Source organism: Candida parapsilosis, contig 005504 (assembly GCF_000182765.1).
Source record: "Candida parapsilosis strain CDC317 annotated contig 005504".
Taxonomy (NCBI): Eukaryota; Fungi; Ascomycota; class Pichiomycetes; order Serinales; family Debaryomycetaceae; genus Lodderomyces; species Lodderomyces parapsilosis.
Genome location: NW_023503277.1, coordinates 781,929 through 807,295, shown reverse-complemented (window position 1 = coordinate 807,295; position 25,367 = coordinate 781,929). Strand labels below are relative to the sequence as shown.

Below are 25,367 nucleotides of genomic sequence, written 5' to 3'. Positions count from 1 at the left end.
TTTTTGTTTATTCTTGCTTGTGAATATCTTTTGATGTAAATGTTTTGCCAATAGGAAATGACTTTGTTGTTACATTGAAGTATGTGAGTAAACTGATTGGGTTTTCTATACATATGTCAGTTTCTAGCGCTTATTAGAAAATAATACCAACACCAAAAAAAAAAAAAAAAGATCATCCGATTTTTGTCGTTTTGTGTGACATCTTTAATTTCTTATATATGAAGTTACGTAAAGCGTACAAACAATGTTATCTAATAATTATGTAATAAGCTCATTAAATTATATCCTTAAAGAGCAATTGGTGAGGCTTTTCATCATAAAGGGGGCTCTAAAATTTCCAAAGTTTTTGATTTGCATGCGGAAACATGAAACTCCCATTATAGGTAAAGATTATATTCCGAAATTACCCTTGCAATCATTACTTTTTGGCCACATCCGTGGGATATAGACATCTTAGGGCACTTAGTTTATTTGTTTTTTTGGCCCATACGCGTATGGCGCACTAACCATCACTTTGGGTTCCGATTCAACAAAATGTTTAGCCGTTATGTTTTCGGAATGACCATGGAAATAGTTTTATGAGTCACTCTTGACTTTCCTTTAGTGATTTCAGTGTCACCACTGGTGTACGTTTCGGGACAAAAAGATGTCACAGGCAATGGACCCAGTGGTTGTGCTCTTGAGAGCACCTTTCTCGTCTTCACTCCCTTCTTTGAAAATACACGAGCAATTTCGCCGAAACCATCAACAACAGCTTACATAAGAATTAAAACCACGTATCACATGAACATTAGTTACTTTCCGCTGTTCTATACGATGTGCATATGTTAGTCAAATACCCGAAATAAGAAATGTAAGTCCTACACATATAGTACAAGTAAATTTTCTCCTCATTTCATTGCGTTTATTGAAAACCCGCCCCCTTCTGAACCGTGGATGGAAAACTTTGAAAAATTCTGACGACGCAGCTACACGGGGATAACAATTCATGCTTTCACCCTTTTTCAATTCATCATTTATCCATTAGTTTAAATTGGCGGTAAACTAGTTCGACAGACTGGACATTGTAACTTATACTTCATCCAACTCTCTAGGCAGTCAGCATGGAAAATGTGTTGACATGGAGTAATCATGTACTCCTTTTGTGCAGCTCCTGAATGTTGATGAAGATTCTTTTTCTTTGCCTCGCTTAAATCTTTATCCTTCACCAATATTGGTATCGTAACATCGGTCATACAAATTGGACATGTACATTCACAATCAACAAACTCCTCAGCGCGTCGGTCATTGTTAGTCTCAGTAGTTGTTGTTGACGACGACGACGACGACGAGGTCTTTTGTTTGAAACTTGCTAATAAGTCACTGGATATTCCTCCTTCCTCTAATTCCTTCAACGACAACACACGATGATAATCATAAGCTTGTGGTAACCATTTTTCATTAATCCAAAATCTTGCACCGAGTCTATTCTGTAGCAACAATAACCCTAATTGTATCAAAACCCAGCTAGTGACAACAACGCACAAATATGGATCGTATCTGTGTCTCAATGGGTTCTCCTTATATAATGCAAAATAGTAAATGGGTACAACTCTGACAATGCTGCTCCCAATAATATATTGCCATGAAAACGAGTTCCTTCTGTTCTTCAAAGTGTTTCGCAAAAACTGTGGCACCCAGTACGAATTGATAAAGATCAAGCTGATGTATTCAAATATAATTCTGTACTTGCGTCTCCAATCAAAAGACGAAAATATGAGAAACATGGCAACAATGGACAACGTAAATCCGGAAGCAAATATCGAATTGCTATAGGAGGTCTCTTGCCACGCGGTATTGGGTTCAGTTTGCATTTGCTGCTCTGGTGTTTGATCTTGGGACTGTTGCTGCTGCTGCTGCTGAGTGGGTGTATTGGCCAATGGTAAAAGGGGGCCTTCGGCAGGCTCCTCCACGGAAGTAGGAGTTGTTGCTGGTGACGATTCTTGTCGTGATCCTCTCATAATTTCCCACCAGGTAGTCCCACGCTCATTCGCTTGTGTCGTCAATACACTAACCAAAAACCGCATTTCAAACACACCACACAGGATAAATGCAATAGTTGCGACACATGCAAGAAGTAGATATAAATCGGTTGCGATGGTTGACAATAACAACGAAATGATAGCCAATAGTGAGTCCTCGAATCCAAAAAAATATAGCGTCTTGCTTGAAATAACTGACAATTGTCCCGGTGTTCTTGCAGCATTTACTTGATTGAATGTGAGATACAATTGGATTGAAACCAATACCAAAAGTCCAGTTAGCAAATGCCTAATTTGTTTGTACCAGACTTCAACTCTTTCCCCGGAAAACGAAGAATTCGGTTTGTTAGTCAAGATGATCCCACAGTTAGGCGAATAAATGAGAAATTCTTTGACCGACAATTTTGGCAAAGTGTCAGGCAATGGTTTCCCACTCGGATGTTTCAATTCCGCATCGATATACCGTAACTCATCATGAGTGAAACCAGTCTTGTTGAATTGCATAAATGTGATCATTTCACATTGATCAAACGCCTTCAATATTGCTCCATTCATGTCATCCAAAGATAATGACTTACCGTCTCGCATATTGTTATACTGGGTCATAAGTTTCTTTGCTGTTGCAAAATTACCCTCATTCATTGTCAAATGGCTCAATCCATATGATCCATAAAACTTGGCCGAGTTTGATGTGGCAACCAACGCACCAGTACTCTGATAATATACCGCATCCATTTCGATCGTATAGTCATTGATTTCCGAGTAATCTTTCAAGTTCAAATCAATCCTAGCCACAACTGCATCATTAACGTGGTCGCTCGTGTTTGTCACATGAAATTTAGGTTCATTAAAATTGTATTGAAACGCTGTGATACCTACTGAAATCAAACCTGGTGTAGTTATATTTCCAACTTTCGATAGCCCACTCTCCGTCTTCTTTGTGTCCTTGTCTGAGTTTGACTCATCCAAACCCATATCGTCATTGGTTGTCCTCTCTTTGTAATACTTTTTCAAGTATTTTGGGATTTTCTGATTAACTGGATGTACATGAGATTCAGCGGGTATAAATTCCCCATGAGCAGTGCCAGATATGTTCAACATATAAGCTCTGCCATCATTCATCTCTACTTTATCGTTCCCCCAGAACTGCTTCACGATATCAGTCACCTCATTGGGCAATATCGAGTATTTTTGATCTTCAATCCAGGGATGCTCCTTGCTGTACTTGTGGATGGGCCAATCGGCCGCGGATTTATGACTGAGATAATCGTCATATGAAAGCTGATACCCAGTGATATTCCCATAGCCCAGATAATATTCCGAACTATTTAACATGCGCAGTGCCTGACTTGCTTGTGATTGAAATGTTGCTAACGTTTCTCTTTCAATATCCGACCGCGGTTCCTCATTACCCGACGGTAGAGAAAGGAAGATGAACATCACTATGAAAAATAGTAAAGTGCCCCTGTCGACAGCCATCTTTTATACTATTCACTGTTGCTTCCGTGATGATGGGGAAGTTAGGGAACAACTGAATCCACTTTTTTCTTTTGTTTTCTTGTGGATCTTTTGCCCTTCGATTGCGCTACCGTGACAATATCGCAACTTGCCATACTGTATCCACTAAATTTTAAGCACTATGGATCGTAAAATCCTCCTAGACAAGCTCGATTTGAATATAAAACTAATGATATAAAATTGCTATAAAAAGATTAAATAAAATTAATAAACGTGAAGAAAAGTATTTTGGTTTTTTTTTTAAAAAAGGTATCAGCTAGCCAAAGTCTAACAAAAATCTCGAAACATCTATCCAGAGACGCTAGCCACTTCGAACCGATTACGAAAATAAGCAAGGTATTTGGAATTGTAGTTGAAAGCTGAACGATGTTGTTCGCTGGCATTGTGTTTTTGATAAGGTTGCGATCATGAGTAGTTTGAATGCCTGCAATTTACAAGCTCATGATCATAACAACAAGTAACCAGCAACAGCGATAAATGTGAATAAGCCAGCATTCATTTCCTTAGCACCCAATCTGTTGGCAGCGTTTGCAACTTGTGATACCTCGGCTTCTTCAGTAGAAGCGGCATCAGAAGCAGTGACTACTGTATTTTGAGTAGTGGTAACAGCAACAGTTTCAGCATTCTTCAAAAATCCGTAAGTACCATTCAAAGCCGTGGATGGTGATTGGACGGTTGAGTTTCTGGTGGCTGGAGCTGTGCTATTTTGGTAACCAGTTGATGAAGTTACTTCTTCGCAATCTTCTTCGTCGTCGTCGTCGTCATCACCCTCTTCATCATCACAGTCTTCAGTTGGAGTTGACGTTGAAGTAGAATCGTTGTAATCATCATCATCACTGTCGTAGCCATCTTCTCCTGGACAAACAATATCAGTTGGATGCAAACCACCAAGGTCGGTTGTGACAGAACTTGATCCTGATCCTGATCCTGATCCTGAAGAGCCCGAGCCTGAACCTGAACCTGAACCTGAACCTGAACCCGAACCTGAACCTGAAGAGCCGGAGCCGGAGCCGGAACCTGAACCTGAAGAGCCGGAGCCGGAACCGGATCCAGACGAACCAGATCCAGACGAGCCTGATCCAGATGAACCGGAACCAGATGATCCAGAACCGGATGATCCAGAGCCAGAAGAGCCGGATCCACTTGTTGGAACAGATGCGACAGTGGTTGAAGTGCAATCATCGTCACCTTCTTCAAGCCATTCCCATTCATCATCATCATTTCCTGATGAGCCACTTGATCCTCCTGATCCTCCTGATCCTGAGCCACTAGATCCACTTGAACCACTGGATCCACCTGATCCCCAACCATAATCGTCATCATTTTCATCTTGTGGGTAAACAGTCTGAGTAACAACAACGGTGACTGTTGTGGTTGTGATACCTCCACCCGGAGCAACAGTAGTGCATGGAACGACAGTGGTAACAGTGTAGTAAACTGTCTCTTCACATTCTTCTGGTTGTTGAGTTACATGAGTTGTAAATGTTTGTCCAGCTCCAGTGTATGTGAGTGTAACTGTGTGGGCTTCGGTGACTGTACCACCACCGGCAGCAGTAGTAGTAGTAGGATTCTTTGTTGGTTGTTCGTGGGTGGTGATGGTATTGGTTTCGACTCCACCTCCAGCATTGGTCGTGGTAACAGTAGTAGTCTTAGACTCACCAGCGATACTGGTCGACTCGGTAGTAGTGACGCCACCAGTAGGTACCTCATCAGTGGTGGTTTCGCAATCAGTTTCGTCATCGTCATCATCATCACCACCGGATCCAGAAGTGGTAGTTCCATTAGTAGGATCAGATGTCACAGTTGGGTCTTTAGTGCCACCGTTTCCACCAGTGGTAGTAGTTGGATCATCAGTGGTGGTTTCGCAATCAGTTTCGTCATCGTCATCATCATCACCACCGGATCCAGAAGTGGTAGTTCCATTAGTAGGATCAGATGTCACAGTTGGGTCTTTAGTGCCACCGTTTCCACCATTAGTTGTAGTTGGGTCTGACGTGTTACCGTTCGTAGTTGGATCATCGGTAGCGGTTTCACAATCAGTTTCGTCGTCATCTTCTTCGCTTGCTGTAGTAGCACCACCTGCAAGGGAAGAACTTGAATCCAACAATGAGCTCAGCGAGTTGCTAAATCCTGTAGTGGTTGAAACACCTGCGATGGAAGAGCTTGGGTTCAACAATGAGCTCAACCAATTACCTGATTCAGTGGTGGTATCAGGATCGGAATTACTTCCGGCGTTGGTAGTTGGGTCAGTGTTGCCTCCGGTGGTGGTTGTTGGGTTGGTGCTACCTCCGTTTGTAATAGTGGGATTGGTGTTACCTCCAGTTGTGGTGGGGACGATGTTGGTATTTGAGGCTACAGGACTAGATGATTCGTCTTCACACTCTTCATCGTCGTCATCTGGCTCTGAGCTTGAGGAACTTTGGGAGCCACTCTCTGATGGCAGCAAATCACTGACAATACCAGAAAGGATATTTCCACCAGTGGGTGTTGTTGAAGTTGAGTTGGATGACACCGGTGTGCTACTCACTGTTGATGCAGTGGGATCCAAGCTTTGTGACAATGATGAAGACTCTCCGGCAATAGTTTGTGAGTCACTTGGTGTTGACGATGAGCTCGAGCCTGGAAAGATGTTTGATAAAATTGAATCAAGACCCCCTTGAGACGAAGTTGCAGCTGTGTTTGATGAAGCTGTGTTTGATGAAGCTGGGTCGGATGAAGCTGGGTCGGATGAAGCTGGGTCGGATGAAGCTGGGTCTGATGAAGTAGGGTCGGATGAAGTAGGGTTACTGCTGACTGTATTAGATGCAGTTGGGCTGGTTGATGATGGTGTTGTAGATCCATCTTCTTCCTCACAATCCTCTTCGTCGTCCTCTTCAGGTACTGCTGATGAAGAGCCTCCTGTGGCAGCAACAGGTGATGCACTACCTGCTGCTGCTGTTGCTGTTGTAGTTGGGGATGCAGCTGCTGCTGGTGAATTGGCTGCAGCTGTAGCTGTATTGCCCGTAATTCCATTTATTATATCATCAAAAAAGCCTCTCTTTTGTTGGTGTACTCCTTCCGCATTGGCAAAAGCCATCAAAGCCAAGCAGATTGAAGTTAACGTTGACACTTTCATTTTCTTTTCAACCTTTCCAATTTCTGACCTATGGTTCTAACGTTAACGAAAGTATGAAAAAGTTGGAGTCAATTGCTGATGGACAAACAAAAGGCGTAATTGGTTCTGAAAGATATCAAAATAATAGAAATGTTGAAACAAATTATACTTTTTAACTAGTTATAAATGAAAGCTCTTGGGCCCTGGATGTCTTGTGTATTGAAAACACATTATTAACTTGTTTTGGTTGTGAAGAATATTTGGGGTACATACTCTTTTCTCAATTTGGTAAATTTTGCAACCTCTGCTTTTGTGTCTGTCCTGTATATAAGTAAACATCAAATTTGTTTTTGTTAGTGTGTATTGATGTGTGGGTGTAAAATAATTTCCTATTTGGGAAGTAAGATTAGTCGATACTTTGTGCCTAACATGAAAATGTAAAGAAATGGAATACAAGTCAAGGGTTGGAGTAGTACAAGCGAGGGATCTGTTATTGTTTCATCAAACTTTCCTAACTTGGGACTTAAACAACAAAATTAATCTTTTCGAAGTCGTCTAATCCACAATGTATGTTCAAAAGTAAGCTGGATAAATGCGAGACCCGTAAATTCCTCTTTGTCAGTAACAATAACGAGTTCCAATAGATGTAGGGACAGTTGCTTCAAAGTCAAGCACTTGTAATCGATTTGTAGTTGGGTTGCCGTACAGAATGCATGTGTCGGCTCCTGCAAACTTCCATTTGCTCTACCAATAACAGTCCTTCCATGTTGTAACTATCATCATAAAGGACGAACCCACTTTTAACGGAGAACCCTCAGTCTGCCTCAATATGTTCCTTTGTGAATCGGGAATAGACTATGATACGGTGTACAATGTACAGCGTATAAAAATGAATTAAAAATTTACTAATTCGGTAAAGAATTCTTTTTTTTTATTGAATCTTAAAGGGACTCGCTTTTGTGGTGAACAAAGGAGTTCTAGATCTCCCTGTCAATAAGAATGCTTTTACCCCAACTCGTCTCGTACAATGGTTATGAGATTCTAATAATAGATGCACATGTGTGTCAATTGGATTAAAAATGCAACCAATAAAGACGGGGGTGGAGAGCGGTTCTTAAATGGAATGCACGGGTATATATTCTGTAAACACTGGGTGAATCGTTGCATGCCGCTGGTTTGTGAAGAGTGATTTACTGCCAACAAGGGTAACTTTTCAACTGGTACCCCTATCTACATCATTCAACTAGCATCGAATGATTCTAAAGAGTTTGACTAACACTTTTACGAAAGCGGAAATAAAGCCATCTTCTGTGACATATTACGAAACAATCAAATCATGAAATCGGCTAATCTCAAGCCTCTTTGGAACTAAAAACATCGGGTATAAAATAACTGGTTTCACCTCTTTCCCACCTTACGTGAGGTTAACATAAGGCAAGTCAGATAAAGTCTCTGCTCTCTTTGCCTTTTGTGCAAATTCAGCTTTTCTTCTTGCAATGACTCTATTGACACTCTTTCTCACAAGTTTCTTGATCTCTTTTTGTTCAGACAAACTTCTTTTTAAGGATCTCTTTACCGTACATTGATCTTTACTTGCTCCATTTGAACCACCAAAGATTGAACTGAATAACGTAGTAAAAACGTCGGAAACAAGATCTGAAAAACTAAAGGATGAGCCAGTACTGCTGGATGAACTTGATGAACCGCCAAATAATGAACTCAACAAGGTGCTGAAGAATGAACCTGATGATCCACTTGATGAAGATGAGGAATTGCTGTCAAATAAATCATCAAAGATTTCACCGGCAAAACCCAACAATGAGCCAATAATACTCTCTCCCGAAAACAATGTGGAGTTCCCATCAAATAAGTCGTCAAAGATTTCTTCTCCAAGTCCTAAAAGATCTGTAATCAAGTCTCCACTTCCTGAGGTAGATCCTGTAGATGATGATGATCTTGATGAGCTTGTAGAGTTGGAATCACCAAAGAGGGCGTCAAGTATATCATCGATAAATGAGCCAGTGCTGGTAGTTGATGATGTTGCTGATGATGATGATGTGCCAGTTGAGTTGGAATCTGAACTACCACCAAATAAATCATCGAATATATCACCGAGTAGAGATCCTCCGGTTGATGTTGAGGTCTGTGATGTAGTGGTTGTGTTTCCAGAGCTTGAGCCAAAGAAATCATCAAACAAGTCATCTAATGAATCGCTCCCTGTTGAATTAGACTCACCGCTTGTAGTACTTGTAATGGTAGTGCCAGTAGTGGCCGAATCTCCTCCAAAGAGTCCACCCAACAACCCATCAAGAAAACCTTCTGTTGATGCTGTAGATGAACCAGTGGGTGTAGCATTGGTAAGAGCTTGACTAGAACCTCTACCAGTAGTTGATCCTGAACCGAAAAGATCTCCGAGCAAATCATTACCAGTTGCGGTAGAAGTTTGACCAGTTGATGATCCAGAGGCTAACAAAGTTAGTTGAGAATTGATAGCTTGAGTTTGGCTCGTTCCACTTGACTGACTACCGAATAACCCATCAACCAATCCACCGAGTAAACCTGCTGTTGTTGATGTACCTGCTGCAGTAGCTGTTCCTGTAGCAGCTCCTGTAGCTATCTCAGTTGCTGTATTTGTATTTTGTAAGGCAGCTGTGTTCACACCATCACCCAAAGCAGTATTCGATGCAGTGGTAGTTTGGGCTGACTCAATAACAGCAGATAATTCAGAATCTTCAATTGAAGCTGGTGCTGCGGCAGCCAAAGCAGCAGATAGTATAAGGGTATTGATTCTCATGATATTTAGGTTGTGCGTAACTTTCAATCTAGCGAGTGGGATTTGGTAGGGTAGAAAGGAATGAATGAATGTGAGTTGACTATCTTCTTTCTTTTTCAAAAAGTTTCCTAACCCAAGGGCGGATCAACTCGTAATATATAAACCATCAGGTTTATCATCATCGTCATTGTCACTTTATTAAGGTTTGTGTTCTGTTGTGTACTTTGTTGTGTACTCTGTTGTGGATCTGCTTATGGTAGTATTACAATGATAAACCGATTTTTTGATCCTCATTTGGCTTTAAGATCAAAAGAAATTATCCTAATTAGGAAATTGCGAAAATCTGACAAAACTCAAAACTCGAAACTCGAAAATAAAAAGAACAACCAAATTTCAAGCTACCAATTCCCAATTGGGAATATCCCACCATAAACATAAACATAAACACATGATAATGAGAATCCACATCGCTTTTCTCATTGTGTTGAGCTATTGTACAATGCAAGGGGGTTAGTGTCCTTGCCGTATACGTTATGTAGATATGCTCTCCTACCCAATTAGGTTATTGAATTCCCAACAATGAGGTCCATGGCGTCCAAGTATAAGAGTGAGGCTATGACAACTACAAAAGTCACATTTACACCTGTTATTTGTATCAGAATTGAATGTGGTAAAATGAAATCGATCAACAGGCGGAATTTTTCGAGTTGAATGTCTTGGGGTATCCTCTTGGTTTATTAAAACGGCAATCTTTTATTTGACAAATTAGTTGGCTGGGCAGTGCAACCTTTTTATCGAAATTCAAGCCCACCTCGTAGACCCCAATCTAAAGCCTTCCAAGACTTTACAACCTGTGACAGGTGGTTTGTAACGGTCCATCTCTTGGCAGGCTTTGCTATGTTACCTACCCATCCAGTAAAAGCCTTCTCTATGCAGGATTGTTCTTTTACTGTTCTAGAAAAAAGTTCAATCTGCCCTGCAGTGATGGTCTTCAATAACACTTCGTCCCTCCCTTAGTCCAGCTGTTGCTTTATATACACACTCCACATCCACTGACTTTATATCCACTGACCCCACATTGAGACATGAGACCAACATTAGCACTTCGAGTTAGACCACGTCGTCCAGAAAGGCCAAACCAAACTCCATTACTCCCACCATTGAAATTGTACCGAGCCATACTACGAGCTCATGTACATAAATTACCTCAAGAATTGCGTTATTTGGGTGACGAATACGTAAAAAAGGAATTCAAAGATCACAAGAAAATCGATAATCCGTTACATATAGTGGGATTCTTGACTGAATGGCAAGATTATTTGAAACAAGTTGATGGTGGAAAATGGCTTGATGGGAAATTGAGCAAGACGGAGTTGGATAAAATGACGCCGGAGCAAGTAGGTCAGTTGTATGAATTGATGAAGGCTACAAAAAAGATTGGTGAGGATGAAGTACTGGAATAGAAGGTTATAGAGCAAAGGGGGCAAGCGTTTGTTAAACTTTGAATAGTCACTTTGAATCAATAGAGTCTAAGTATTGTTTATTCTTTTACATATTTTTCAATCGTATTTTATCATCATAGTTACTGTCTCCTCACAATCCCTTGCCATAATTACCCGAGACAAAGAAGTCGAAGATAATCTTGACAATGTTCTCCAAAGCTTCCAACCAGACTTTCAATTGTTCAGCAACTTTGGCTTGATCAGCACCCAATTTGGCAAAGAAATCTTTTCTGTAAGGACACGCTTGCATGGCTAATTTGAAAACTGGTTTAACAAACATACCATGATATTTCGACAATGTTTTACCATAAGCATCAGTAAAAGTAGTAGTCAACTCCTTAGTTGGTTGATCAACGGTTTCTCTCATTGCTTGAGCTGTAAATTGTAAACCTCGTGATAACCATAATAAACCTTGAGTCGCAGTTTTGGTTTTGGTTTTTGACTCAGTAAGGATCAAATCTTGCAAAGTGGATGCATTGGCCGGGTCATCTAATAACTTTTTACGAATCTTGGCAATATTACCATTCATATCATTTTGGACAACAACGAAAGCAGTCGATCCTAGCAAATCAAACAATTTGACAAGTGATTCTGACGCTTGCAAGAAATCTGAGGTGTCGATCTTGGTGCCATCGGTGATTTTCACGTCGGCAAATGACATTTGCATTTCATCAAAGAACGTGGACATTGTTGGATATATGTTGTGAAGTAGTCGTTGTTGTAGTATTGGTAGGGATAGCTATGGAGTTGCTCCTTGTATGAGAGTGTGTGAAAATTATTGTTGGTGGAAATTTTGTCAACAGAAAAATGACAACACTACGCGTTATACGACATTAACGAGGCTGTAACAGGGTCTAGACCCAAAATTGAAATACATTAAAATAGGGTTATCTATGTACGACATCACTGAAGCAGAACAGAAGACAGATGTCACCATTCTAGGCTATCAGGCCATTGAACTCTTTTCTCCTTCTTTTTGGAGACGTTTTTATCTTCTGCATTGGATTCTGAAGATTGAGATACAACCTCAATTCCAGTATCTTTCATCACATTCATGGCTTCTTGTGGCTTGAGTCTGGCCTGATACTCTTTAAACTCCTTTTCTGAATAAAACCCCGTTCGTATCCCCTTTCTTGCTCTATCCATTTTGATATTAAACATTCGTATTATTGCCATTTGTTGAGCATCACTAGAGTTTGTTGGTATCTGCACCACTTCATTTTCGTGTTCTGGAAACGGTAGCGACTCATTGGTACACCCATTAAGTTCAGTGGCAAAATCAGTGGCTTGGTTGATTAGTCCTGACAGTGATTCAATTAGGTATATTTTGGCATCATCGATCGAAAGACACGACTTCGAAGGTGTTAGGGTTTGATGTTTTGGCTGGCATACACCTTCTGGGACTGTCTTAGTAACAGCTTCCGGTGATAGTTTCTTGAATGGCAGGACGGTCCTTTTCTGGATATTGTTGGTTTCAACTAAGGGTAAGCTCTTACGTTTGCTCGATGCTGGCGGTTTTTTTGTCACTTTATACGGTTTGGACAAGTTCTCTTTGTTTTCATTACGACGTATTCTGAAATACTCGCTTAGCTCAGGGTTGATCTCATCAATAGGTCTCTTGAATCGATTATTAAACACTCTAGTTCTTGTCACGTCATCCAACTCAAAATCAATTTCCTCCATTTGATTCCATTCAACACATCCAAGAAACTTTTGGTCAGGTGGCATCACTTTACAATCTTGTAAATTTTGCAAATTTCGCGCATTGGTTGACAGTCGCCTCTGTTTGGCAGTAAAATTGTTTGTAGCGTCAAATAGCTCATTCGTATATCGATTAGTGTTGTTCTTATTAGGAGGAAGACATATTCGCGTATTGCCTAAATGTGGTGGTGTTGATCTAGGTCTAGTTGGAACAAACGTTGCATGATCAAGTTGCTGCTGCTGCTGCTGTTGCTGCTGTTGCTGTTGTTGTTGTTGTTGTTGTTGTTGTTGTTGCTGTTTGCGCACAGAATCCTCAAACGGTAGAAGATCGTAATCAATTTCTTCAATTTCATCAATCAATTCATCATCTTCCAGCAGTGACAATAGTGATCTAGTCATTTTTGTGGGGTAGCTGTTGTTACTAAAGCCTGTTGAAGTATACGTGGATATGTTATTTACTTAATGGTGGTTTTGTTATGGAAAGTTGGTTTTTTGGGTGATGGTGTTTTTTCTATCAGAAGACGTTTGTGGTTTAGTACTGGTTGTTTATGTTTTGTCTTAAATAGGAAATTATGTCACGTGAATAGGGACAGTTTCATTGTTTATTAAGGTAATACTCACCATCTGTGCTCTAACCAGATAAAGTTGTTATCGTTAGCCCAAGAACATATCAAACACTCAACTAACCACTGTTTGCAAAAAGTCATGGATATTGTAATGTGTAAGACTCGTGCTCTAACTCTACCCAGTTTGCTCCAATAACAGAGAAAAAAAAAAAAAGACAAAAATTGCCTTCATTTTGCAATGCTTTAAACCCATCAATAATAAAGCCCCCGTCGTACTCCCAAATGCCTCCTTGAAGAGAGAAAAGTCCCCCTTCCTCTTCATAACTATTATCTCACGCCCACGACATTTTTTGAAGAAAAAAAATGAGACCACCACCAAACTCAATCCATGAATATTTGTATCGGCTACTAATTGACTCTCCCGGTTTCAATCGATGGGTGCGTAAAATCCACGCTAGGATAAATCGTATACCATATGACCATTATCCAGATCTATCGCAGCTTAAAAACATCGATGTGCACGATTTTAAGCCAACGAAGTTGCAGAAATTGAATGCATTTAGACGGCTTTGGGTCCAAGAGATGAAAGATTCATTTAAATTCTGGTAGAGGTATTGACAAATTACCAACATTGATTATGAAGAGTTTAATTGATATTATGTATTAAGGGGGTATCACAAACAAGAATTTGAAAACTATAAACTCCCGAGCAGTCAAGCTACTTTTGAAACACATCTTTGGGATTTGCCAAAGCTTTTCGACTCACCATTGAGACATCATCCTGCAACGCCATAATCAATTGATTATTCGATCCGTATTTGAAATTATCAGCAACAACATTTTGTTTATACCTTTTAACGACATAAGGCACAGGATCATTTTTCAAAACCTTCAATAGTGACCATGTAATTATATAATTATCAGTAGATGAAACAATTGCCGTTTCCTTTTTGTCTATTCCTGTATTGAAATATGCTCGAGTAAAATGTAATTCATTCTTGTGGTTGGCATTGTTTATAAAAGCCTCATGTTCCGGCAAGAGATGTAATCGCCTTGGCGTTGGTTTCTTGTCCTTATCAAAGTGTGCTGTGAAACCGGACTTGCCAGCATTTTTCTGACCACTAGAAATCTTGGTGTCAATTAACAAGATGTATGTCTTGCAAGTGGCCAAGATCCATCTGCCATCTTTTGATACATCAATTCCAACAATCGGATCACCCAAGGTTGGCAATGCTGTTTTGGCATTGACACCTAATCGATCGAATAATTGAATATCACCTTTACCTGAGCCCAAAGCAATGTGACCACTTTCAGTCGTAGCCAATGTTTGGAATTGATTGTTTATGGTTTTGTATTGTTTATAAGTTTGGTCGTTGACTAACTTATTGCCTTTTAATCTAGGATCAATTTCAAAAAGTCCGTTGGAAGAAATACCAGTCAATGTTTGCTGATTTGTCAATTGAGCAAACTTGGAGCTAGGTGCGTATGACTTAATCGGTACAAAATCGGAAACTTTCCACTCCTCGACAATTTTACCACGATTAAGATCCATTTTGTAAAGAGCTTTATCATTCACATCAGGATTGGATAAAATCAAAAATTGATCTTCTTGGTGAAGCAACATCTTTTGTGGATTGAAATTGTGTCCCTTCAAGTCAGTGACATTATTGATTGTTGTTTGGAAATTTAGTGACTTGTCGTCTTGGCTAAATACACCAATCTTGTCACCACGAGCCACATAGGCACGATCCTTGTATCCGACACTCAAGTATGTGTTTTTGTCCTTTTTGCCAAAAGTTTGCAACTCCTCATTGAATTCTTTTGCCGACTCATCAACCTCTGGTTCAACCGTTGACTCATCTTCTGACTCATCTTCTGACTCATCTTCCGACTCGTCTTCTGACTCGTCTTCTGATTCATCCTCTTCTTCTTCACTCACCGAGTCATTCTTGTTCCTTAAATCCAAATTTGAAAATGCATCAACAAAGTACTCGTCCTCTCCTTTATCAGCACCAAATTTTTTCTTATTCAAGGTCTCATACATTGCAACAACAAATTTGTTTTGAAATTGAACCAAATCATTAAACTCAAGAAACTTTAACAGCCATGAGTTTGCCACAATTTCGTTATCTTTGAATGTGTAGTGGTTGAAAATAAAAGAAGAATGTTCATAATTGAATGTAGGATTCATATACTTGCTCACTGTTGCATTGACTATCAATCCATCTGTGGAAGTAATATACAATGTATGTTCCCATTTGCTCAAATCAATCAATTTTAAATCAACTGAGCTACTTTTCAACACAAACGTACCACTTATTGAATCATACAAGTGCAAGGCAAATTTCTTTGTTGAATAAACAACGTCACCTTTGGGTTCAGCTTGTCTTTCATTTTCATTGGTTTCCGAGTTGGAGCTATTTATATCTTCATTATCAACAAACAAAGACTGGCCTTCATTTTCTTTCGGTTGTTTAGCATCCTTGAACTCTGATGCAGCCTCCTCGCTATGATCTGAATAGGAGTCTTCCTCTTCCTCCTCCTCCTCCTCCTCCTCCTCCTCCTCCTCCTCCTCCTCCTCTTCGAATTCTAAATCATCGAAATTCAACAACTCCAGTTTAGGATTGTGAATAAATTCCTTCAACAAATTTGAATCATTAATCTTGATGGAACTTTCATGATACTTTTGTTCATATAAACATTTGTAAATGGTCATCATAAACGATTCAAAATCACTATTTCTTACATCATCGCCAACAATAAATTCAAACTTGTCACCTAAATCACCATTTAAATCCTTCCAAGCAATAGCTTTTGAACTACCATCAGACGCCACATCTTTGCGAAAAAATCTTAAATCCTCAGTTATGGGAAACACCCATTCATCTTTTGATGAATGTCTTGAATCATATTTAGCATTTGGCAGAACAATTGATGCATTTGCTTCGATTTCATCATCTTCATCTTCATCGTATTCATCGTCAGAGTAATTGGAATTACTGCTAAACTCACGTTCGCCCTCCTGATACACTTTTGTAACACATAACTGATAAAAAAAGGGTGTTGTAGTTTGTTTAATTGCAGCATAAGCATCATTGTATAAACATTCAATTTCCCCTTTAGGTGATTGTTTTGATCGCGTTAGGAATAATTTTCCTGAAGGTATTGAAGCAACTTCATCGGTAGATGTAGTCCCTATAAACTTTTTGATAAAATTCATGATCAACTGTAGAAGGAGGAGAGAGCGATTGGTTATGGGAGCAGCTCTTCTAGTGGGTTGCACTTGAATGATAATCAATTTCAGGGCGTAAACAAAACAAAAAAAAAGACAGCAAGATCAGAAAAACAATCACAAAAACGGGGGAGTTAGACGTCGTGTACATTGGCTGAATTATTAGACGAGGGTTTATCAGATCTACTTCTTGAGAGTAGGGTACTCAAGGGTGTACTTGTAGTGTACTCTGATGAAGTGGGGGGAAGAGAGCGGACAGTTTGCCCTAAAAGCAATATTGTGTGGGCTTTCCAGTACCCTGATAACCGCTTCAATGGCATCTACGATTCAACTATCATAATCACATACATAACCAAAGCATAGACTCTATCTGCAACGAGACGATAGCTTCTAAAGTTCCTCCCACAATCAATCAGCCAGGTTTGGACGACGATAAAGTAAAAATCCAGATTTCACACCCACTTTAGTATACAATAATTGAGCCCGATGATTTTCAAATTGTGTCGACCAATAACACTTGTCGCATTTCAAACGATCAGCTTCATCATAAATTGCTTCAATTAATTTCCTACCAACTCCATGTAATCGATTATTTTCACAAACAAATAAATCATTCAAATACAATGCATCATCGATAGTCCATGTGTTTCGATGAGTTAAATAATTAGCAAATCCGATAATTTCGTCAGGTGAATTGGCATCGATGGCAACTAATGAGTACACGGGTTCATTTGCATCAAGGAAACGAGCAAATGTAGTTTCGGAAATTTCTGGGGTGATTTTATCCATTGATTTATAAAATTCAATATATCCTCCTGGTCCAGTCCAGAGATTCAACCATTGTTGTTTATCTTTGGCTTCGATTGGTCTGATAATGACGGACATGTTTTGGGAAGGCACTATGTAGGTAAAGTTTTCTATTTTCAAAAGTGGCCAAGTAGTCAAAGGGTGTTTTGGACTTGCATATGGGGTATTTATATACGCGAGGCTGAGGCAATGATTCAAAATGAGTCGTCGTCTTTTCGATTCCCCACTCTAAATTTCGTAGATTTTTGGCGCTAAGCATTACCTAATCGAGCAGTGACGAGCGAAAATATCGACCAGGAAGAAAAAACGTTTCCTGAAATAGGGCACTCCAATCCGGTTCGCGCTTAGAGATAAGAGAAAGAAATGAGGAGTGTCTGGGTTTCTTTATGCACCAGGATAAGCTAGCGCAATCGCCTGTAATTCGAGAAAGTGAATGTCTTTTGCAGCTTTGTGTTCTTTTTGGTGGTGGATGTGAAGTCCCATACCGGTGGTTGCGAAAACACTTCTTTGATTCAATACCTTCCACTTGTTTCCCCTATTCATTCCTTCCCAAACTAGAATGTACTGCACTAGGTTTGTATTCATCGATGTCAACACCATCAACGGTGCACCTATGGGTACAATGGAATCCAACTACGCCAATTAGCAAATTATGACTCAACAAATCAATCATATTCATTGAAGCATGATGCTCATGTTTATTCCTTCCCTCCCCCTCCCCCATCCACACGTTGATAACGCTTGCATTGGGGGTAATCGTCTAATATCAAACGCATCTGTCGTGACGATTCTTTGGTCACTTGGGCAAACTTTGAGTGTAATGGAACCAAAGTTGAGTGAGTTTATTCTGAATCTCTGTTTGCTGGTAAATTTACAATTGTAACATCGACTTCCTAGTTCACGATGATACGCCATTGCTAAGCACTACTAATAGAGAAGAGATGCCGGTGAAAAGTTTTATTCGGATCTACATTCATATACAAATCTTTTACCAACGCAATTTAGGAGACTAATGCTTTAGTAAACACTGTATCGAGATTTGAAAGTGTTGAGCTCAAGTAGAGTAACTTGGTTTGCAAGAGTTTCAAATTACGAGTCAATCGAGACACGATATTGTGTAACATAGAGAAGAGAACTCTATTGTTTGTCGTATGCACAATGATATCATAATATGTTTTTATCAATGGTTATCTCATCTCAAACAGAATAAGAAAAAGAAAAAGAAATCAATAAGAAGGTAGTAACACAAAGATTGTTGTATACAGAACAATAGTAGTAGAGTGGATTAAGCTAGAAGCTGTTGAAATTGACACGAAACGACCGTCCAGTTCTCATCGGGTTTGTGATAGTACTGGTATAGGAGGGTCCTGTGTGTAAGCTGTTGTTCATACCAAATTGAGTAACATGTACTGCATAATAGTATGGGACAATACAAGTAGATGAAGTGGAAATGCCATAATATAGCACTACTGTTGAGTCCATTACGAGCATACAACGTCATAAGCGACATCTGCGATAGCTTTGCTTTACAACACTGACAAAAACTGACTAAAACCGAGGTATGTGAGTGGGTTGGGTCATTTGTCGCGCAGATGACACTTTTCATGCAACACTAGCCATGAATTTACACCCCCTGCCCCTACTCCCCTCCTTCTCAGCATCGCCTATGATCCTACATCTTACGCCACTGTATCGCAACCAGAGAGGGGGGGTGCGGTGATGAATGTTACTCTGTGGCTTGTATACACAAGAGAGTTGGCTTCCTAACAGGACCTAGCAGGATGTATCGGCGCTAATTCTATGTTCGGCGATAATATACACCCGTTATCAATTGTAAAACCGCAATGCTCTTGGATAAACTGTGGCTGTAAACGACAACATTCAGGGGGTTGGGGGATAGAGCACAAGGGACGTTGTTGCCATCCGCCTCTACAACCACTATGGTTTTTAACTCTTGGATATCGGAGGAATTGATTTTTAATTTCCTGCATATAATCAACTCTTTTCATATAATTCTTCCGATAAAGTAAACAACAATTTTTTGGTTTTTCTCATAGCCCATCGAAATGTCAGTTTCGGAGTGATTCTTTATTTTTGACAGGTTGGCATGAAAAGTACAATCTCTCCGAGATCATACTAAACCAGCAGGTTAGCATATAAACCTATTGGGATATAATTCTTATCATACACATTCCACACTTAAACTGTAATAATATTCTTAATCTATGACCTTCTTTTTACAGCAGCAGCAACAGAAGTGTGACCCACGACCCACCAAAAAAAAAAAAAGGCGGGGATGGTTAGGTTATAGCAGCAAAACCCATACACAACAAGATTTTTTTGTAGCTACTTCTATTAATAGACTGTGGTGAACAGCACTTCTTTCTTATCCCCTTTCACTGGTATATTCTTCTTTGTTCCCAGTGCGTATGTAGTTAAGAGGGGGGTGTATATCAACGTGGTTGGTTGGTTCTTGTTATATACAGTAAAAGCTCCACTACTACACCGTTGATAAACAATTTACACCCCCTTCAAATCCTAGCTTTCTTTTGTGTATCGGCTGCACTGACTGTTTCAGAATTAACAAAGAAGAAAAAGAAATTTAAGGTTTTAGTTCTTTATTGTTTATTTAATATTATTATCAATGAGTACCAAAAAAAAAAAGGAAAGGGAAAGGGGATGATTGGAAAATCATATAAATACCTAACCATTTATCCCATACAAAGAAATAGACACATTTTTGTTGTATACTAAAACTACACACAACAATCGTTTAAGACTATTAATATCATGGATTTATCATCATACTACTCATACGACAATATTGTCCCATCATTTAGACTAGATGGAAGACTAGCCATCTTGACTGGTGGTTCAGGTGGATTGGCAGCTATTGTTGCTAGAGCTTTACTCGCACAAGGTGCCGATATCGCTCTTATTGATGTCAATTTAGAAAGAACACAACAAGCAGCCAAGGATGTCTTGCTTTGGGGTGAAGAACAAATGAAGGGTAAACATGAATCGCCCATTGGTCAAGTTTCTGCTTGGTCTTGTAATATTGGTGATGCTGAATCAGTTGAATTGACTTTTAAAGCCATTAATGAACATCATGGCAAGATTTCTGATTTGTTGATCAATTCTGCTGGGTATGCTGAAAACTTCCCTGCTGAAGAGTATCCAGCAAAGAATGCTGAATCGATAATGAAGGTTAATGGATTGGGGGCATTTTACGTTTCACAATCATTCGCTAGACCTTTGATTGCCGCAAACAAGAAGGGTTCCATCATTTTGATTGGATCGATGTCGGGTACTATTGTCAATGATCCACAACCACAATGTATGTACAATATGTCCAAAGCTGGTGTTATACATTTGGTTCGTTCTTTGGCTTGTGAATGGGCCAAGTATAATATCAGAGTTAACACTTTGAGTCCTGGTTATATTTTGACTCCATTGACGAGAAATGTTATTGCCGGTCATGCTGATATGAAGGCTGAATGGGAAAGCAAGATTCCAATGAAGCGTATGGCTGAACCAAAGGAGTTTGTTGGATCCATTTTATACTTGGCTTCTGATTCTGCTTCTTCTTATACTACTGGGCACAATTTGGTTGTCGATGGTGGTTACGAATGTTGGTAAAAGGGAGGTTCGAGGCAGAAGCAGAAGTAGTTGAAGAGGAGAGATCATGACCATTATACAAAGGGAAGAAAGTCACCTCACTGCGTGGAGTGCACAACATTTGTCCCCTTATATGAAATAATATCTGTACACTAGTTGAAAAGCATTAGCTTTATTTTTTGATTTATCGTTTCATTTTTTTTTTTTATTTTACTTTGATAGATTATAACCATTCTTTGATAATTCAAATTTTATATAAATAATATAATAAAAAAAAAACAAGGGTTATTTAGGTAATAAGAGATACTTGGTTGATGTAGTGAAGTTTATTGCGTGTTTAGTAGTATTCAATTGTCTCTTACTTTGAGCCTGTGTCGCATCAATTAAGACGACACTATTTTTGAGAAAAAACAAAAAAAAAATACGACACACCTTATAATGTCTTGTCAACCAATCAAAGCAATGTATAATTAAATTGCATTCATGACCGAATTAGTGATTTTTTCTAGTAAAACAAATATCATGATGATGTTGTTCATACCGTGAATATCCAGAATACCTGCTTTGTTGAACTGTATCAATTTATTTCTGTATTTAAAGTAAATCAGTCTCATTACTGAAGTTCAATTACAAATGTTATGGTTGCAAAATCCTCCTTGATCTTTTTCATCAAATTGAACGCAAAAAAAAACAAAAAAAAAATTTGTAGCTATCTAATCACGTAGAAGAAGATATCTTTTCTACCCGTAAAGTGTTTACGTATATACTTGAGGTAGAGACCAGTAAAGAGACATCAAGCGTATCGAGCTACTTAGTTATATGGATCAATCTATTGGTAGTCCACAGAATGGTGAGTACGGTCATTGCCAACTCTTGGTTGCGAAAAAAAAATGGGATCACTGCTATCTAGCACTGTACACTACCCACTGTTGGGTCTAAACTGAACTATGCATAACAATTATTATTACATTGTTGTTTTACGAGGAAAGAAAATCCACGTAATACGACATCATTCTAGACTCCTTGGATGAATTGCAATAGCAACACAGAAAGAAGCGGAATAAACATACTATGGCAACCACGCGATTGGATGTACATCATCATTAGCAAGACACAATAAACACGATAGCATGCTCCATAGAGAGCACATCTCGCTTATGCTGAGCAAAAAAAAAGTCTTTGATGAAATGTGCCACAAATGAAGGTGCAATTTGTATCCCCCCATCGCGCCACCACCTTCCACCTTCCTCCTCCTTCTCTATCTTTTCAGTTGTATCGCGCGTGGCTCAATGGTGTTTGTACCACCATCATCATTATCACCTCGATTTGATCTCAAAAAGAGTTTGACTTTGAGGCATTTTACAACGCGCTTTCTGCAATATACACTTCTATTTCGCATTCCCAAAGAAAATGAAAAATGCATTTCGTGGAATCCACCAACCCACGTGGGGTGAAAATACGACCCTATCAGAATCGTTTCATCAACTCTCAGCATGCTAGTTGGAATTTCAGTTTGAGCTGTGACAAATTACCGGATTAGGTTTTCTAGTTTGTTTACCTTTTGAATAAATTGGGTATCATAGAATATTTGACAACAATAACGCGCTATTTTTATTTTTTATTTTTTGTTTTTATTAAGTTTGTGTTCTAAGTGACAACAACATATTGAAGTTATCCCTAACCGTCTACTTCTCTTTCCTCACATCTTGGCAACAGAATCAAGAGTAAACGCGGTTTCACTTTTTGGCTACTTTACATTACAGTGATTGTAGGAAGTAGCCTTGGTGCAAGGGGCAAAGAAGAAACGGAAAAAAGATTGAGAGGTGCAAACGATAAAAAACATTTTCGTGTCTGTGTTGTATGTATGTACATTGCAATTGCAACTGCAATCTTAGCAAAAATCATATCATATTGATGTAGATGATCGTACAAAAGAACACAGCTGATGTTGATGGACTGGCAATTGTCTCTTTGAACATTTGCCAGTCCTTGCTCTATAGCTAATCCCTCCTCCCCATCTTGTCTTTTTTGTAACCACAACAATCAGAGGATTATTCAAACAAAGATCCATTTCTAAGCCAGCTTTTTCTTTATGTAACCAGGGAATACGCCTATTGTCTTTTGAAGAATAAAGTTGTTTTGAATTACTTCTTTGAGATAACCGATATGCCACATGGGCATCGTGGTAGAGCCACCACGAGGAAAAAAGTGTTACGAGAAACTACCGATGTCGCTGGTTGCATAGAATGCAATCGTCTCTTTACTCAATAAAGTAATAACATTGGAGGTTGTTATTTGCCGATTTCGTTTTTATCTCCTATTTTCTACTTCCAACGATGACCAAAGCCCACCCAGCAAAAGCGAATATTATCTTATCGGAAAAATTTGTATAGAGCAATGGATCAATAGGGTTGCCAAGAGCTCCCTACATGCCAAGGAAAGACCAACCAAGACATCTGCCTTCCTCTTCCTCCCCTTGCTTAAGTCCTCTGGCGATGACCTATACTTTTTTCGTCAATTTCAATATCTGTATAGTCTTATTGCAAGTATAGTCAGAGTCAATATTTGTCTTTCTGCTGGTTTTTAGTAGTTTCTATGCAGGACAAGAAAAAAAAGTAGTGGCAGATACACAAAAAGAGAAATACCCTAAACCCGGGTATAATACGAATTCTTCACTCTTTATCCAATTTATTCGCAATCACATGCCAGTAAGGGGACAACAGAGGAGTCGTAATACGGAATGAGGAGAAACCTGGTTCATAGTTTCATGGTCTATGCTGAACTAGTTTTTTGTTTCAATGTAGAGGAATGTTCGTTAAAGCAGCATGGAAGGCAAAATTGTGTTTAGTAGAAGTGTCTAAAACAGGTAAAGACCATTACTAATACGGAAAGACAGTTGTAACCATTACCACAACTACGTCTCCCCCTGCTGTTGCTGTTGTTATTTGCCTGTCAAAAGAGTAATATCTATTTGGACTTCTCTCATTGTTAACTATTGCTACTACTACTATTGTTGTTGTTTTTCTTTACTTGCTATGGTGGGGGTAGAGGGGGGCCGGTTCGTTTCTTTTTTTTTTTTTTGCCTTTTCTATCGTCCGCTTTTTTGTATGACTTCACACGACTTGCATGCAATATTTGCAGTAGTGTGGTAGTAGAGTATTCATGCAACAAATGAAATTCTTGCAATTAGTAAAAGAACGGAACATTATAGAGAAGGACAAGACTTTTTTTGGTATTTTTCCCTGTCACAGCAAGCAAGCAAGTAATGGATATCGAAGATTGTAGTAGAATAGATTAGGGAAGTAAGTACTAAGTAAACAAAGATAGCTGGTTTTTTTTTTTGTTACCTTTCGACTCGCGGGTGGGGCGGCAAAAGGACCGAAGGACAAACAATAACAAACAAACAAATCAACTCAGTACCTCCGCGGTGGTAGGTTAGACACGAGAAAGACGTACAGAGAGAGAATAGGAGTGAGGAACAGCAAAACAAACAAAAGCAAGATGATTACGATGGCACGAGATTGTTAAAAAAACAATTTGAATTTCTTTTTATTAGAGGAGAAAAAAGCTTTTTTTTGTGTAAGTGTTATTCTTTTTATCTTTGTTGAGTTGAGTTGCTATTTTTAAAATTTAAATTGTGCAAATACTTCCCAATCGGGCTACGAGATTTCCCAAAGCAGAAATATTTGTGCACTGCGCACTACTTATTTTAGATTGTACTGCACACGCCCCAGCTCTAAAACAATAAAATAGAGTAAGTAGTGCACTTACCAAATACAGAACAATGCAAAACCTCGAAGTTTTAAGACACAAAGAGCCAAAAAACCCATGAAAAAAAATCAGGCGGCAAAACAAACATACCTTCAAAACTCATATCGATTCTGTGACATATTATTATTACTACTACTACTATTATTATTATTATGTATATGACTAAAAGAGGCTCAGTACTAAGTGAGCTTGACGGGAAAATTTTTCTTTCCATTATAAATTAAGCTCAAGATCCCCCCTGCTAAGAACTTTTTTCTCTTCTTTTCTTTTTCTTCTTCTCTTCATTAAACCTTACACTCGCTTAATCTACTACTAATCAATAATATCCGAAATGCAATACTCAAAAGTCGCTATCTTGTCTGCCGTTGCTGGTTCAGCCGTTGCTTCATACAACTCAACTGTCACTGACATTGCCACCACCGTTGTTACCATCACTTCATGTGAAGAAAACAAATGTACTGAAGTTCCAGTCACCACCGGTTTGACCACTGTCACTGAAGTTGACACCATCTACACCACCTACTGCCCATTGCCATCAACTGAAGCTCCAGAATCATCTGCTCCAGAAACCAAGGCTCCAGAAACTTCTGCTCCAGCTTCTAAAGCTCCAGAATCATCTGCTGCTGAATCTAAATCTACCGTTGCTGCTGAATCTTCAGAAGCTCCATCAGTCTCTTCATTCGAAGCTGGTGCCGGTAAATTGCAAGTTGGTGCTGCTTTGGTTGGTGCTGCTGCTTTGTTGTTGTAAGTTTATTAAATAAAAA

The 25,367-nt window shown here is 39.2% G+C and overlaps 11 protein-coding genes across 11 annotated transcripts; 4 read left to right on the top strand and 7 right to left on the bottom strand. All coding sequences in view use genetic code 12, as the record gives it.

The window, feature by feature from the left end:
- Positions 1-1,028: 1,028 nt before the first annotated feature.
- Positions 1,029-3,500, bottom strand: CPAR2_603430 (ubiquitin-protein ligase; the record flags this gene model as incomplete). Its single annotated transcript, XM_036809523.1, has 1 exon — positions 1,029-3,500. The coding sequence occupies one exon, from the start codon at positions 3,498-3,500 to the stop codon at positions 1,029-1,031; it is 2,472 nt and encodes an 823-aa protein (XP_036663110.1).
- A 484-nt stretch (positions 3,501-3,984) lies between these two features.
- On the bottom strand, positions 3,985-6,654 carry PGA25 (Pga25p; the record flags this gene model as incomplete). Its single annotated transcript, XM_036809512.1, has 1 exon — positions 3,985-6,654. One exon carries the CDS (start codon positions 6,652-6,654, stop codon positions 3,985-3,987), a length of 2,670 nt encoding a protein of 889 aa, XP_036663109.1.
- A 1,393-nt stretch (positions 6,655-8,047) lies between these two features.
- CPAR2_603410 (uncharacterized protein) lies at positions 8,048-9,427 on the bottom strand (the record flags this gene model as incomplete). The annotated part of the gene is made up of 1 exon (XM_036809501.1): positions 8,048-9,427. One exon carries the CDS (start codon positions 9,425-9,427, stop codon positions 8,048-8,050), a length of 1,380 nt encoding a protein of 459 aa, XP_036663108.1.
- Positions 9,428-10,491: 1,064 nt separating this feature from the next.
- Positions 10,492-10,869, top strand: CPAR2_603400 (uncharacterized protein; the record flags this gene model as incomplete). Its single annotated transcript, XM_036809490.1, has 1 exon — positions 10,492-10,869. The coding sequence occupies one exon, from the start codon at positions 10,492-10,494 to the stop codon at positions 10,867-10,869; it is 378 nt and encodes a 125-aa protein (XP_036663107.1).
- Positions 10,870-10,999: 130 nt separating this feature from the next.
- On the bottom strand, positions 11,000-11,596 carry HET1 (Het1p; the record flags this gene model as incomplete). The annotated part of the gene is made up of 1 exon (XM_036809479.1): positions 11,000-11,596. The coding sequence occupies one exon, from the start codon at positions 11,594-11,596 to the stop codon at positions 11,000-11,002; it is 597 nt and encodes a 198-aa protein (XP_036663106.1).
- Positions 11,597-11,838: 242 nt separating this feature from the next.
- On the bottom strand, positions 11,839-13,008 carry CPAR2_603380 (uncharacterized protein; the record flags this gene model as incomplete). The annotated part of the gene is made up of 1 exon (XM_036809468.1): positions 11,839-13,008. One exon carries the CDS (start codon positions 13,006-13,008, stop codon positions 11,839-11,841), a length of 1,170 nt encoding a protein of 389 aa, XP_036663105.1.
- A 530-nt stretch (positions 13,009-13,538) lies between these two features.
- Positions 13,539-13,784, top strand: CPAR2_603375 (uncharacterized protein; the record flags this gene model as incomplete). The annotated part of the gene is made up of 1 exon (XM_036809457.1): positions 13,539-13,784. One exon carries the CDS (start codon positions 13,539-13,541, stop codon positions 13,782-13,784), a length of 246 nt encoding a protein of 81 aa, XP_036663104.1.
- Positions 13,785-13,893: 109 nt separating this feature from the next.
- VID27 (Vid27p) lies at positions 13,894-16,395 on the bottom strand (the record flags this gene model as incomplete). Its single annotated transcript, XM_036809446.1, has 1 exon — positions 13,894-16,395. The coding sequence occupies one exon, from the start codon at positions 16,393-16,395 to the stop codon at positions 13,894-13,896; it is 2,502 nt and encodes an 833-aa protein (XP_036663103.1).
- A 420-nt stretch (positions 16,396-16,815) lies between these two features.
- HPA2 (D-amino-acid N-acetyltransferase) lies at positions 16,816-17,292 on the bottom strand (the record flags this gene model as incomplete). The annotated part of the gene is made up of 1 exon (XM_036809435.1): positions 16,816-17,292. The coding sequence occupies one exon, from the start codon at positions 17,290-17,292 to the stop codon at positions 16,816-16,818; it is 477 nt and encodes a 158-aa protein (XP_036663102.1).
- Positions 17,293-20,004: 2,712 nt separating this feature from the next.
- ARD (Ardp) lies at positions 20,005-20,853 on the top strand (the record flags this gene model as incomplete). The annotated part of the gene is made up of 1 exon (XM_036809423.1): positions 20,005-20,853. The coding sequence occupies one exon, from the start codon at positions 20,005-20,007 to the stop codon at positions 20,851-20,853; it is 849 nt and encodes a 282-aa protein (XP_036663101.1).
- A 4,081-nt stretch (positions 20,854-24,934) lies between these two features.
- CPAR2_603340 (uncharacterized protein) lies at positions 24,935-25,351 on the top strand (the record flags this gene model as incomplete). The annotated part of the gene is made up of 1 exon (XM_036809412.1): positions 24,935-25,351. One exon carries the CDS (start codon positions 24,935-24,937, stop codon positions 25,349-25,351), a length of 417 nt encoding a protein of 138 aa, XP_036663100.1.
- Positions 25,352-25,367: the final 16 nt, after the last annotated feature.